The 15,626-nt window shown below is 38.5% G+C and overlaps 1 protein-coding gene across 1 annotated transcript in view; it reads left to right on the plus strand.

Annotated features, from left to right (window-relative positions):
• The window catches only part of oxct1a (3-oxoacid CoA transferase 1a), a 53,045-nt gene that overhangs the window by 13,051 nt on the left and 24,368 nt on the right, over nt 1-15,626 (plus strand). The window contains exons 8-11 of the mRNA XM_053325206.1: nt 12,150-12,257; nt 12,459-12,573; nt 14,693-14,787; nt 15,462-15,510. Coding sequence (XP_053181181.1) covers nt 12,150-12,257; nt 12,459-12,573; nt 14,693-14,787; nt 15,462-15,510 — 367 coding nt within the window. The remainder of the gene's footprint in view (nt 1-12,149; nt 12,258-12,458; nt 12,574-14,692; nt 14,788-15,461; nt 15,511-15,626) is intronic.

Here is a 15,626-nt window from a genome sequence, read left to right on the forward strand (position 1 = left end):
CTTTTGCGTACTCAGACTAATCTGCTCAGGTTTTGTTTGTTTGGTTTGGCGTGGAGAGGATGAATCAATTGTTTATCCCATGCTTCACCTGTACAGAAAAATGCAAGTAGTGTTGGGGTTTTTTCATTCCCAGGTGCATTTCTAAAATTGTTTTCATGCGATGCGAGGTTCCTTGCAGTGGACAGTAGCGGGGATGATGGGAAGGAAAGAGGGAAGGAAGGATGTCATATGTTGTGAGGGAGATGATGCATAGTCCAGTAATAGAAATTAAAACGTTATTAAATAATGGTCTGATAAAGAAGGATTATGAGGGAAAACTATTAAATGTTCAACTTCAGTACCATATGAACAAGGTCGAGGGTGTGGTTATAACAGTGAGTGGGTTCATTCACATTTTGAGAGAGCCAATTGAGTCTAATAATGCAATAAATGCAGTGTTACGGCTGTCATTATCAACATCCACATGAATGTTAAAGTCACCTTCTATAATTACTTTATCAGTACTGAGGACTATATTTGATAAAAACTCTTGAGAAGTCAGATAAAAATTGGGCATACGGACCAAGAGGATGGTATATTACAACAAATAAAATTGGCTGTAAAGTTTTCCAGGCTGGATGAGAGAGGCTGAGAACAAGACTTTCAACTGATTTATAACTAAGTTTAGGTCTGGAGTTAATTGTTAAGTCTCAGTTAAAAATGTCTGCAACTCCACCTCCTCGGCCGGTGTCTGGAGGAATGTGAGTATTAATATGACTGGGAGGTGTGTATTCATCAGCCAAGTGTCAGTGAGACAGAATAAGTCAATATGATGATCTGATGTTATATCATTGATTAATACACCTTGTAGAGGAGAGAGATCTAGGGCCCCATCTTGCGGTTGGCGCACAGCGGATGGCGGGCGTGGCTCATGTGTCTTTGTTAGTTTCCCCCGGTGCAGTTGTCATTTTGTTGCCCTGCGCCCACGTTTTCTAAATAGCAAATGCACTTGCACCAGTCTGTGCGCCTATGGGTGTGTTGGTCTCAAAATGAGGTGTGGTCAGGTGCATTGGTGGCGTGTTGCTATTTTAGGGCAGAGGAAAGCGATTTGCGCTACTGACCAAAAAAAAAAAAAACTGGTCTAAAGTCACTGGCGCATATTTCACTGTTATTTAAGGGGCGCATCATCAAGAGTCCAATATGCCCTAGATAGGCGGGTCTGCAGACACTGTGCTTATTACATACACAGACGCAGAGCAGCACACAAACATGCAAAACATTACAAATAAAAGGACCACAATGTGAATTCGTATTACAATGTACATCAGCATATTGAAAATAGATGTCATATTAGTTAGTCATAATATTTATCAGATTTAATTAATTGTAAAAAATGTAGAGTGCAGCTGCGGACAGTCCTAACAACCTATGAAAGTCTGTAGCCTCTGAGATGCTGCACAGAGCACAGTGCCATTACGCACAGCCACTCACTGTTTATTAAATCAGCTGATGACACCAAGCTGCTGCACACCACTCATCAGACTGGTTGGTTATATCTCCATATTCTTCCTTTTTATATTAATTGAATGTGAGGTTAGCAGCTCATCAGCCAACTTTCTTTTCAGCAAAAGTAAATAATGTTTTATTATTGAAATACATTGCTGGGTAAATGTGCTGTTATAATAGCAATCCGCCAAAGTGACAGCACTCCTGGATATTAAAGGAAATGGGAGATGACACTCTGATTGGTTTACTGCATGTTACGCCCAAAACACGTCTATGATTAATGAGGGGACTTAAGTCCATCCCCTTTAGACCATGCACCTGGCGCAGTGACCATTTTCCCGCCATTAAAATAGCAAAAGTGGATTTGGACACGCCCCAAAGGCACTTGCGGCACACGCTTCACAGCATGTGCTATAGATCGTTAAAATGGGGGCCCTAGTGTTTAAAGTCCGTCTAAAGTAAATATGTGTTCTGAGTTTGACATACCACAGAAAAGTGTGTTGTTAACCACCCTGCCAAATTTGAAGGATCGCCAAATATATGAAATTAGGTGTCAAAGTTGTGTAAAAATCAGCCACTTTCTCTGCTCCCAAACGCTGTGGGTGTGCCCGCCGAGTTCGCTGAAACCCGCCCCCTACCAAGTGTCACCTGTCAATCAAAGTCACCACCTCTACCAGAAACATGGATTGAGAGCTTTCGGCTGCTAATTCAGCTGCTAGCTCAGCGGCTAACTCGGCGGCTAACTGGCTAATTGTAGACTGTAGTAGTAGTAGTGTGCGCTGAATTTATTTATACCTCTACAGCAGCAGGGGCGGGTTTATGCTAATCACTGCCGCATTACCCTGCGTCTGATTTTCAGACCCGCCCACTAAATCCTGAACACAGAAATCTTGAAACACAGTTTGTGAAGCCTAGCTCCACAATTAAAATCTAAATGGTTGAAATGCTTTTTACCCTTTTTTATTAATACATTTATGACCTATTTCATGTGTTTAGAAGAAAATGTCTGAATTCACTTTACACAGTCTTCAAGAGTCCATATTTAACTCTCTTATTTTATCTATTGCTAAAGTGGTATTAATTTTATTCAGATTTTTGTGAATAGCTCCTCTAAAAATTGGATTTTGGCTTGCAGTGTGAACACAGCCTTAGTACAAGTATCATTACCGTCAAAGGAGGCAGAGGAGTGGCTAACATGTGACACACCGAGCAAGACAGAGCAGGAGAGAGAGAAGCCATGGCTAACCGCTAACCAAGACTAGCTGTGGAGCTAACAGGGGAGTAAAAGTAACAGATGTTAAGTGGGAGGTTGTTAAGAGATCAAAAAAGCAGGAAGCGATTTAAACCAAACATGCGGCCAGGATGCACATGACATACTTCAGTTAATGAGGTCTAAGAAAAGTTATGAACACAACCTCAGTAAACTTAAGGATTCATAAATAATTGCCTAATTTTTCAAACAAGGACACAGAGTAGAGTAACAGCTTTTTAATGGAGCATTTGACATAGGTGTGTAGCCCAGAATCAGTCATTATAAATGGCCTATTTATGAATTAATGTCACATCTCAATCAATTAACCTCACCAAAAACACATTCCACAGCCTCATACAAACCATCTTATTTTGGGAGAGGAAGGCTCTGCATTTGCATCTAAACCTAATCCACTGAATCCATTTAAATACAATTTGATGTTCTGTGCCATCACTAAAGCCGGGGCTGTCTCACACAAACTGTGTCAGTCTCAGACTAGTCTTTGAAGATTTTTACATTTCACTTATTTTTCATGCCATGTTCTAATAACAAATGGTCCTTTCAGGCACTTGTCATCCACATGTCAAGTAAATGCTTCTATGCAGCAGGGAATCTGTTGTGAATTATGCTGCTGCCTGACAAACAGTATCAAACAGCATTTTTGAATGTTGAATTATGATTTAGTATCTTTCAAAACAAATACATTCTGTGGTTATCCAGTTGTTTTATAACTGGCAAAATTAAAAAGGCAATTTCATATTTCCATCCATCCATTTCATATTTCTAGCTGTAAATAATAAACATGACTCCTAATGTAGAATTCAGTAAATTATCTGATCTAGAATAAAAAATAGTATTTAAAATGTGTATTTTGAATAGCATTTATTAGTAAGATTTATCAGGTGTGTGTCTGATATCAGGTGATTTGTCAGATTGTATCCAGAATGTTTTATGGTGCCTTTTTTATGACAGTGCAGGACACACACAGACATTACTTATAAGCCTACTTATTGGTGACAATAAAGTGATAGCCCTGTATTGCAGTACCCATTAAGAACCTTTTATCTCTGATAGTGAAGCAATTACTGTCTCTCTGAAAACAAATTTATCTTTAGGATTCAGTGCATGCCTGGTCATATATCTGGTCATATACTATCAATATTGACCCTGCGCTTATTGAGGCTGCGAAAGGAACAAACACGTAAGGTCAGGTGTTTCTGAGGCTATTCATTTAACTTTGTGTTTTCGGTCAGCTCAGGCCAGTATGCTGCAAGCTCTTAGATGATCATGTTGCACTGTAAGCTGTTTGTCTGCTGAACCAGGTTTCTTTTCCTGCAGCCAGGTGACTGTCTAGATGATAATCTGTTAATTGCTATCGAAGGGAAACCAATTTCAGAATGTTGTGGTCAGACTAGCAGGACTACAGAAAATTGGGTGAAACAAAGGTCACAGGCAAATAATCTCTCCTATTCAGTCAAGAAAACCCTTATAGACCAGGAGCACTATAAGGGATCACATTGGGCCCCACCACCACACACAGGTCACACCAACCATGCTCAACTGCTGTAACCACACCTCGTCTGTGAAGGCTTGCAATTATTTTGTAGTCCAATACTAACTGTACAATATCTACTGACATGGAGCTGTGAAAAACTGTGTAGACATGTGTGTAGCATTCTGCATACAAATAAAGTATTCATTTAATGTGTTAGTTCAATTGTAAATGAAGTATTCTATTGATGTCTATTAATAATGATATATAAATTAAAAAAAGATTATAATATTATTTTCACGGGCCCTTATGGTGCCCCTGCAACCGACTACTCTCTGATGGTTGTTTGAATTACCTGTGCTTGAACTTTTAACTTGAATACCCAAGTTTCTTAATAGATCTGCAAGTTCTTTACGTACACTGTGCTACAATATATACATTATTTATATTTGTAACCATTAGTCATCACAATATGTCAATTTTAATTTGAGCTCCCTCATTTAAGGCTCTGTTAACATTCACTGAGCATGTACCTATTGCATTAAAGCCTTAGGAGGCTTCTAGGAAACAAATTCCAGCTAGTTTATCATAACTAATAATGCCAGATCCGTGTAAGAAACGTCATGTCAACATTTTACACAATCGGTTTATATTCTATTATACATTGCATTATAATAAGTCCTAATATACATGCAGTTGTTAAAGATGACAAACAGCAACAATATCTAATTCTCTCAGGCCCGTAACTACAGGCGTATCATTTTAGCTGTTGCCTCAATTCAGACATGTGCTTTTACTGGTTTTTAAAACTGATTTTTTATCACAAGAGGCAGGAAGGGTGTCAGAAAATGAGATAACACAAAAGCACTTTGAAAATTACCAGATCATCACCAGCGCCTGCCATGGTTGCTAGGCAACCAAACCTTGCTATTCAAATGTTGAATGTTCCATAGTATCCAGCTGGTCCAGATATTCCCTTATCTCAGGTACACTGAAAGGCCCCAGTGCATTGTGGGATACAATACGACAGAGACTGAATCAAAGCGGTGCTTTCTGCTGTTGTTCGATCATCAGTCACAGTAAATGATTCAACTGTATTCCTATACTATGGCAATGCGATCTAGGGGTGTGGGTGTGTATGCACGTGAATAAGTGTGTTTCTATGTGTGTCTTGTTATTTTTGCCATGCCAGGGGTCTAATTGTATATAAAAGACCTTGATCCTCATGGGTTTAAAGTACCATACAGTACACAAATAGCAGTTCTTACTTATGGCTTACACAACAACACAACATAACAATGGATCATGCAGTTGCAACAAACACACACACATATGCAAAAAGCACCGGCACTCACTGTTTCAGTTAGGAATTGTGCAAAATAAACAAGGTAAAGGTGATGTTTTTCTTTTGTCTCAAATATTTGGCCTTGAAATGATAAAGGTTATCATGACCCGTCACATCTTTTCTGTGGTACACAATGCCTTGTCTGCTCGCTGCTGGAATTTCAATTATTTATCACAGCCAACTTTTTCATTGCTATTTTACAGTACTTACCATGCCTTGTTGAGTTTTCTTGCCTTATTATTGCCTAATGCCCTTGACTACCCCCATTACTCAAGCTACTGTTGGAAAATAATTATAAATCCACTTGTTTTCACCATCATTTCCTGCCTAAAGAGGTTTATGAATGAGCTTTTGTGTGCACAAGAACTCTAATGAATGTCATAATTTGTGTCTGTTGCATATACATAATGAAATATGGTCTAGATCCCTTATCCATCCTTCCTCTTGATCTTCACGATAGTGTGGCAAAAATGATCTGTAGCTCTTATGCAGTGAGATTAATAAGCCAAATGTAAATATGGCTTTTAGGGATGTCCGATATTATCGGCCCTCCGACATTATCGGCAGATATTTACTTAAATATCCACTGCAGGAGAGAGACACGACAGCTGAGAGGAGAGAGTGAGAGGACGTTCCTGTAAAGGTCACGCCTCCACCTCTGTGGTTTGGAACTATTTCCAATAAGTGTGTCCTACGGATAGTAAATTTGCAATGACTGCAAAGCAGTGTAATAAATTTGGCAGTGACATATTGGCACTTTTCCCCATAACTTAAGTTGAAGTTGTTCTCTTATTTTGCACAGACAGTGTTTATTTGGAAAGCCATGTTGCATTTATGTATGAATCCAGTGGGGCAACACAATAAAATAATATGTTAATTCCACAATAGGAGATATGTTATGTTGTTACAGTTTTGGTGTAAAAGGCCTGCATATATCGGTATTGGAAATTAAGAGTTGGAGAGTATCGGATATCAGCAGAAAAGTCAATATCGAACATCCCTAATGGCTTTGAATCCAAAATTATTTAAAAATCTGAGTGTCTAATAGAATAAGGGCACAATTACAAAGTACTAATGTACTAATGTGACGACGACGACGACAAAGTTAATATTGTTGTGAGTGTAATGTCACTTTTTTTTCTCTTTTGCTTTGAACTGAAACTTATTTTGAGCAGACAGTGGTAATTGCTGGGCTGGCTTTGCTACAACCAAAGCAAAGTGCTGTAATGTCAATAGACAGATGGGAATAATAGCACTTGCATTAGCATCACTCCCCCCTTAAATGTGAATAGGCTTATTTGTATGCATGTGTTGGAAGAAAATGTGCTCCCACGACATGGATAGCATCAATAATTACGCTTTCATTTATCAGAGACTACCTTGACATGCAAGAATTAACATCAGGCCATAAATTGGCCACCTTGATGGTGATGGGGGCAATTAAATGTGTGTATTCTAGTCTTGAATGGTGCACACATGACCAAGAAGTGAACATATGAGAGAGCCTGGTAAGTCAAGTAGTAAAGGGTAATGGTAATGGAATATTCCTAATATCTCAGATTGTGCAACATAATTCTGTTTCATTATCTCCTACATATAGTTTATAAATGTAATGCAACACAAGCTTGCTACTTAATAGCTTATTTAGAACACTGGTGCATATTTCTGTGCAACATAATCAACCTATAATCAATATTGGAGTTAAATTTAATGAGTCCCCAGTCCTTTGGCTAGCAGCTGCTCAGGTCAAGCGTTTCGGTCAATGTAAATGTCAGCATTGAGTTTTAGTAGGGCACTAATTTGTTGAACAGAAATGCAGAAAATGGGACGGATTATACAGTATAAATAAAAAGGGATGACAGCAGCCTGAAGAAGAGGAAGACAGCTTTACTGAACATATGCACAAATGCAATGTTTAAAGTGGTAAATTTGCATGTTATACGTTCTGACTTTTAGTTCAAAGTTCCCTGATGGCTGCCTGTCAACTGAACCTCAAGCACATTGCATGAAGGCTTAGGTGTTGTTTGAAATGTAAACATTGCCATTTGAGGTGGGAGTGGAGTTGTCCATTCCAAATGCTTATGATACAAGGTGCTTTGATGTGCAGTCTGTCTCATTTGAAAAAGGTATTTTTAGTTCCTGTAATGTTGACAGGGTTTTCATTGGCTTGCTTTCTCCCATTTTCTGGATACCATGAAGATTGTCGTCTTATATACAGTCTATGTAGACAACGCAAGCTTCCACTGAGGAGAAACAGATTGCTTGTGTCGTCAGTATTCTGGGTTAGAGGATATAGACGTAGCTGAGCCCCAAAAGTGGCAGCAGAGCATGGCCAAGTACACACGCACACACGCACGCACACACACACACGCACACACTGGGAGGAAGATGGAGAGGCTATAAATACACAGGGTAATGAGAGTGTGGTGTCGCTGTCATCCTCATGCTCTGTCTCCTGTAGCCACACCATCTCTTTCTCCTGACTGTCGCATCTCAGTAAGCAAACACACAAATACACACACACACACACACAAAAACAGACATGATGGATTATAAACTCAGGTAACTCTGCAATTAAAGTATTTGCCCCTGAAGCGTTTATAGTTTGCAATATTTCAGTCACTGACGTAGTATATTAATTTGATTTAAAATTGAAAATCCAAACTTTAATTTGACCATTCCACACTCCAAAGTGATGAAATCTTATTGAGGTCATTTATTAAGTTGCTGTGTGTGATATTTTGTGAACAAATGGAAAAAGACAAATGATTTTTATAGGTTGACTGGCTAAATGGTTTGGCAGTGCTGATAGGAATGCTGGGCAATCTCTGCTGCAATTTGCCATCATGGCCTGCAGGGGGATTGCCACAATGGCCTCTAGGAATGCATTTATGGTGTACTCGTGGATTTGATTTTTTACTCGTAGATTTATCTAGTAGCTATAAACTCGGGATTCACACAGCTTCTTGCATCCCACAAACAGATAGATGTATAACTGCAAAGATTTGTTCACAAAATGTAATACACAGCTAAAGATCTCCTCACCGATTCAACATTTTTATTCTTCATTTATTTATTTTTTGCATCTAAATTGACAAACATCAAACCCTTTTACACATTCACACATTTGAATATATTCATATAAAATGTACATATATCTATGTAATTCCTTGTGATTTTAGTGAAGTTTAGAGCTAGCATCATCATGAATTCAAAACTCCACTTTCATACAAATAGTACATGCTTATATACATGTAGTGTCCAACAAGGGGAGGGATTGTCTTTTGGGGATCATAGATTTCCTCAGTTAATTTCATGGAAATCTGCCCATTCAATTTGTACAAGATGATGAATGTCTTTCATTAAATTTGATTTTCTGATTTTCATAATTTGCTATGAGTATTGATCACCAAGGTATTCATTTTAAGAGCTTTGGTGACAAAAACATGAATGCTTGACAACCATTCTACAATATTTTATAGTTGTATGCACATCACTGGGACTAAAAAGGGCCAAATGAACAATCCTCCCCTTGATTGTAATGACTATGAAAATTGTAGCCTCTATGAACTGTTAACTATCAGAATCTTTGTCTGAAAGTATGGCAGTGCTATCATGTACTGATCATAATGTTAATCATACCCAGCATGATGATTTACATTTATGCAACATTTGATTGTTGAACATAATTCCAGCTCTTACATGCATATTTGGTTTGTCCATTTTTCTTACCGATAGTTTGAGTCTGATGTACTTTTTTGGCCTGTAACTTGAAAAAATGTTTTCATTTTGGTTGTGCAGACATTAGTGAATAATGTGGCATATCTCCAACATTTTATAATAAGCATAGACGAATCACTGTAACATGGAGCAGCACTCTTGGTGGTTTATTCTAGGAATTTGGTAGCATTGTGTACCAAAAAGCATACACTTTGAAAAGCTGTCTGTGTCCCCAGGGGGCACTTTGATTCTCTCTATCCTCCTGCCAACTCACTTCATGCCTCTCTCTGCTCTCATTGATGTGAAAAACGTTCTACAGATACGGAAGTATCAATGTGTGTGTCTATGCGTGTGCCTCTTTGCTTGCTCCACACACCTGCTCATTTGCGTGTTTGTTTGTGTTGTTTTTGTGTGTTTTTATTATTTCATGTTCATGCTTTATCCTTCCTCGTCCGCTGAACCTCCTGTCTGAACTACATCTGAGCACCGGTGCAGCCAGGACACAACACCTAGATGAAAGGAACAGAGGGCTTTTTTATGTACACACACATATTTAAATTGTATGAGCTTGTTATTGTGCTGTGACTTAGCTTTGGAAGGCTAATTGAAAATAGAGCTACAGACGAGCAAAAACTCATCTCTGAGGGGTGATTTTGTGGGTTTTTTGTCACTATTTGAAAACTTTTGATTAAAGATAAAAAAAAATTGCAGATTAAATTAATTCATCTGAAGTGAAAGTGAAATTACCCTCACCAAATACCCCCGTAATTTTATTACTGTCTCATGAGGTGATGAGCGCAATCTAGCTTGATGAAGATGTCTATGCAAATCATCATTCTCACAAAAGACAGATCGAGCCCCCAGAGAAAGATGTAGGTGGATGTGTGGGACTGCTGTATCAATTCTCTTGCGCTACCGATCTCATCTTGCATGGCCTCGTTTTCACCATGGAGCATCAGAGATTTGCTGTATCCTGAGCAAGACAACCAGCGAAAGAGTCTAAAATCACTTTATGATCCTGAGTGGCCCCTGCTCACCACAGACCAAAGCCTGTGTATCCATGACAGCACTAAGATGGGATCCACTCATTGCCATTGACTCCTCTCAGTCAGCACTGAGTGCTAAGGGAGGAAGTGGAGATAAGGAGAGATTCAATTCAATTTGTTCTGAACGGCTGCTTGCCCCTCATGTAAATGGAATAAGTAGGTTACACAGGAATGAGACACAAAAGTAGAAGGAAGGGCGAAAATTATGTTGTCATGGTTAAGTCTCCTCTTGGTCCCCAGAGATGTGAAGATAATTCTGGTGCTTGGTTGCTCTCCCCTCTTTTTTTCATTTTAATTTTGTGTCATCTCAAGTGCATTTCCCTCTTGGAAGTCTCTTCGGGAAGAAAGAAATTGGGTCTCATCCCCTTTGGATTCTCTCCTTTTTTGATAATAGAAAATCAGTTCTCCAAAGACTGCTTACTGCTGATCCCCCCTGACTTTGATTCTTATGTTGACTTAAAATCCTACGGATGACTAAGTTTATGAACAAAGTCTATGGTAAATATGAACTTGTCAATCAATTTTAAAAGCTATAAAAATTGCCAGCAAGATTGCATGGAGCCCATATGTACTGTACAACTCCCTCTCAGCACATGTATAAGTGGAGGCTGTAGGCTCAGATTATAACAGTGTCTAATGTTATCTAAGGAGAAAGGAGCAGGTGCGTTCCTTGTGGGATTTCTATCCCAGTCATGTTGACCCAACACTGCTTAAATCAATAACCATTTCCATCTGTGTCTTCTTAGTCAGACAGAAATAACCTCTTATGTACACTTGTCTTCTGTTGCTGACACTTTCTTTATAAAGGTGGTGCACCTCTGTTATCAGGAATATGTTGCTTGGTCGCTATGACACATAGCTCTTCTTATATTGTTGCAATCATAAATGTTACAGAAATTAAAGTGTTATGAAAGATATATTTAGATAATGTGAGTGTCCAGGGTTTTAGCAGCTTCACCGAGATTGTGAGAATAAGCTGAGCTAAAATATAATCAGTGTAAGAGTGTTAAAGGCAATGGCAGAGGCAAAGCTTGTGAAATAGGCCTAAAAATAAAGACGTGTAGCTTAACATTTTTTTGCACACTAAAAAGTGCATGGTTTTGTTTTTTTTTACCTCTGTTTGGTTTAATCAAAGTCCTCTCAATGCCAAACCATCTCCTCCAGAAACCCCTACTCTGTATCGACTTTGATCCCAGGATCATGCTTTGTCCCCTGGGCTTGCTGTGTCAGATGATCTTCTTCTGTTTTCAGTCAGCCAAGCTGGCTTTGGGTACACAGGCAGATTTTGCTGGAGTTGCTAAAAGAACAAATGCAAGACCTTCTCCCACAAATATCACACTCTCTTCCCTGTAAAAAACATGATTTTAAACCTCTGAGATCATATTTGGAGAACAAATATATACTTGTGCGTCACCGGAACTATTGTTTGTACCTCGATTTATGATTTAATACCAAACAAAATAAAGAAATTCTACTGCTTGCTACATTCTTTTTAAAATGCATTTTCATTTTATATCTTCATATTTAGATCAGAAATTATCAAAATGAATCAAAATTTGTGCTTCAGATTGTCTGGTTTCTTGATAACCTAAAAATCAAGGTCATTTTTTTTAGATTAGCCTGCAGAAAGACAAAAAATTGTTCATTCTATCTGTTAATCTGTTCAATTTCATAGTTGGGTAGGCAGAGGCTATTTCCTGGTTGCGTAATTCCATCAGTGCATGTTTTTCTTATTTGAACTTTAATCTCAAAGGTCATGAGACATTTTACAGGTGAATGTTGTGCTCATTCCTCTGTGTCTCCATGTAGGTGGAGGAGGTGGTAGATGTTGGGACTTTTGCTGAAGAGGACATCCACATACCCAGCATCTATGTCCATAGGATTGTCCAGGGGTCCAGCTTTGAAAAAAGGATTGAGGTATAGAACAAGGCTTTTTAATTATGCATTGAATTATAAAAAGAAATAAAATAAAAAATATATTATTAAGCTTTTCTGTCTAATCCAGGATTTAACATATTTCTATCATTGTTCAAAAATATAAACAAACCAGCTCTGCTCATCCAGATGCTTCTCAACATGATGTGTCCTAATTCTTTGTACATCTCTGAATCTTTCCAGAAACGCACAGTAAAGAAAAGCCAAGAGGAGAAGCCCAAACCAAAGAAGGACTCCGATATTGTTCGGGAAAGGATCATTCGACGTGCTGCTCTGGAGTTTCAGGATGGGATGTATGGTATCCTTTTGAAGAGAATGCAAGCAGTGAACAAATCATACAGTCTCAGTGATTACATATTATTTGTTCTCTAGGTGCTTCCCTCCCATTTGAACAAATGAAAGCAAAGCAGGTGTTGGCCAGTAGCCATATGAAGCTGTGCTTCGGCTCCCTTTCTTCTCAACACACACAATGAATTGTATTTGAAGCTTTGGCACCAGTTGATTGCATAAGATTCGTCCTTCCTCATGAAAGCTTTCTTAATTTTTACGTGACCTGTGATTAATCACTCAGTGATTTTTGGTGTTACTCACATTCCCTCTGTAATTCAGTGTGTTATACAGTATGTGGTATCTTAAAATGTCAATATTTGGAACACATTTCTGTGGGTTTGAGCATTGTCCAAACAAAATGATTTGAGCCTGTTCACACAACATGACTGTCATGAGGAGGCTGAAGCGGAGGCCTAGCATAGTATAGATAGATTCACAATTTTTCATTTCTCTTATAAAACAACAGTCCGGTGCCAATATACACTGAACACAAGGTTTTCCTCACTGTAATCTTTCCATCTGTTTATACCAGCTATTAAAAGATCCCCTTTAAATGTGCTAAGTGTAAGTGATGGATGTCAAACTCAACAGTGTGTCCACACAGTCATTTTGTGTTGAAAAGTTTATCTTAGTTATATGAGGCTTCAACATTCTGAGTTTGTCATATTAAGTGGATATCTACTAAATTTTGCAGTCTTTTTAGCATAACATTTTCTCTGTTTCCTCAAACATAGAGCTGCAGTGGTATTGATTTTCTCCTTACTGCACAAATTAGTGAAGCCAGTCAAACCGTTGTGTTAACTGCCATTCAAAAAATCACATAAACCTCAGGTGTTACAAAATAATTGGTTCCTAAATACCTTATTAGCCTGAAAAGAAGGCGACCCTGATTATGTGACAGTCCTCCCTTTTCCAACACCTGTTTTTGGAAAAATACTTGTTTACTAGTTTCATAGTATAGTTACGTACACTTATACAGTCTCCAGGCTCATGAAAGTGGTCAAAAATTATTTTCTCTGGCAGTTAGCATTTATAAGACTGCCTGTTTGTCATTTTGTGCCCCTGATCATCTATCACAGTGGTATTTGACAGCTTGACATATTCTGTTTCTGCAGCAGAGACATCGGGAGAAGCTTTGTACTCATTTTCACTAGTCATGGCAGAAAAACATGTTACACAAGCGTTCAGAAACTCCTGCAGGTTCAAAGGACTAACAAAACACTTTTAGAGCTGACTGACTCTAACAAATTCCCTATTAACAGACACTCTCTAGCCTATAGAAACATAGAGGCTACAAACAAGTCATATTGCAACACTCTCAACACTGTAGGAGTCGGTTTTATACCGGTACTTCATCAATTTAAAAAGATCCAGGAAAAAAACCCTAGCGGTCTTATTCGGACCAATATAGTAAACTTTAGCAGTTATTCTTGTAGTAGTCTGTTCTTTTTAGGCACTATAGTCTAAATGTCTGTCTTTATACCAGTGTTTTCATTAAGAGGCTGACTTTGCAGCAAGAATATAGATCAGCATTTGGTTGGCACATCATTCTCTTTGTCAAGCCTTAGAATAACTGATGTCCCATCACTTGAGCTGCTCACTCAGCGGTAAAGCAGTGATAAACTTGACTCTGCGGTGGGTGTAACAAGATTGCATTACCACAGTAATGCGGTAACCATGGCAGCTCTAACCGGACAATGTATCCCTGTTGAGCTGTGGCGGAAATATAGTACAAAAAAAGGACTTTGGCACTAAAAACACTAATGTTCAAAGATAGTAGTAGATAGGCTTTATTTTTATTTTGTCACTATACAGAAGTACAGCGAAATTACAGATATATACTTGATTTGAGTAATCTGGGTGGCTGAGGCTTCATATTATCTTCAGATAAACTTTTAAATACAGTTTTGCACTGAAGGAGGACTGTAGATTTTGGCCCCCATCACTTAGATTTTTTGGCACCTGACATGAAAAACTGTGAACCTGTCTTTTTAGCATAATACTTTGTATGTTTATTTTTACCTTTAATGCATAATTTTCACTGCATGATTACAAATGGAATCAGTCTTTAACAAAGAAACCATCAGCTAACCTTGGTATTGGTATCCCCATGCTGGCCAGCAACTTTATAAAACCAGACATCACTGTACACCTCCAAAGTGAGAATGGAATTTTGGGACTGGTAAGAGTACAGACATTTTTCTCCCCTCAGGTTTCAGTCCTTCAAATCTCTAAACTAAACACGCTAATAAGCAGCATATTTTCTTTGTGTAGACTGATGTTTTAAGCAGCAGACTGCATTGTACTTTGAGTATGTAGCAAGATGAATAGCCATACATTTGAGTAGTATCATTACTAGCTGGGGCCCTCATTTGAAATGTGCTGGGTTTGTTATATAACAAAGTGTGGCAGTTTGACACTTTCGCTTCCATATTTCTTTTCTCACAGTCATTATTTGCTGCCTGAGCTTTCAACAAAGACTGCTGCTGCTATAGAATGACTTTCCAATCAGTTGTGTTGACAGGAGAGTGTAGGCGTCTATGCTAATGCCTTATTTGTCAAAGTTTCTTTTTAATTATGAGTGCCAGTTTAAAGAGGTACTTCTCTCTCCTCCCTCTCTTTTCTTCTCCTCTCCTCATTTCTCCTCTCATCTCCTCTCGTCTCCTCTATCCAAAAGGATTGCTCCCTTTGCTGAACACTGAGAAAATCAATGTTTCATCTAATCAGAGAAATGTGATTGTGTCTGTCTCTCCCTGGAAAGATCATGGCCGGTCAGGCTGAGTGACATGTGTGAGTGTATGTGTGCCTTCCCGTCTGTGTGCACTGTCTTGTTTATCCTCATTCCTCTCTGCATAGGGCCCTTACCCCACAGAGGATGCAGTGGATGCAGACCTGATTAATGCTGGTGAGGTTTATCCTGATCAATACCTCCCCAGTTGAAAATGTATCTGTCTATATATAAAAATAAATGAAATGCTCTGAAGGTATTGATCTAACTTTATAAGCAAACCAAAATTATGG

This window comes from Scomber japonicus, chromosome 9 (assembly GCF_027409825.1).
Source record: "Scomber japonicus isolate fScoJap1 chromosome 9, fScoJap1.pri, whole genome shotgun sequence".
Taxonomy (NCBI): Eukaryota; Metazoa; Chordata; class Actinopteri; order Scombriformes; family Scombridae; genus Scomber; species Scomber japonicus.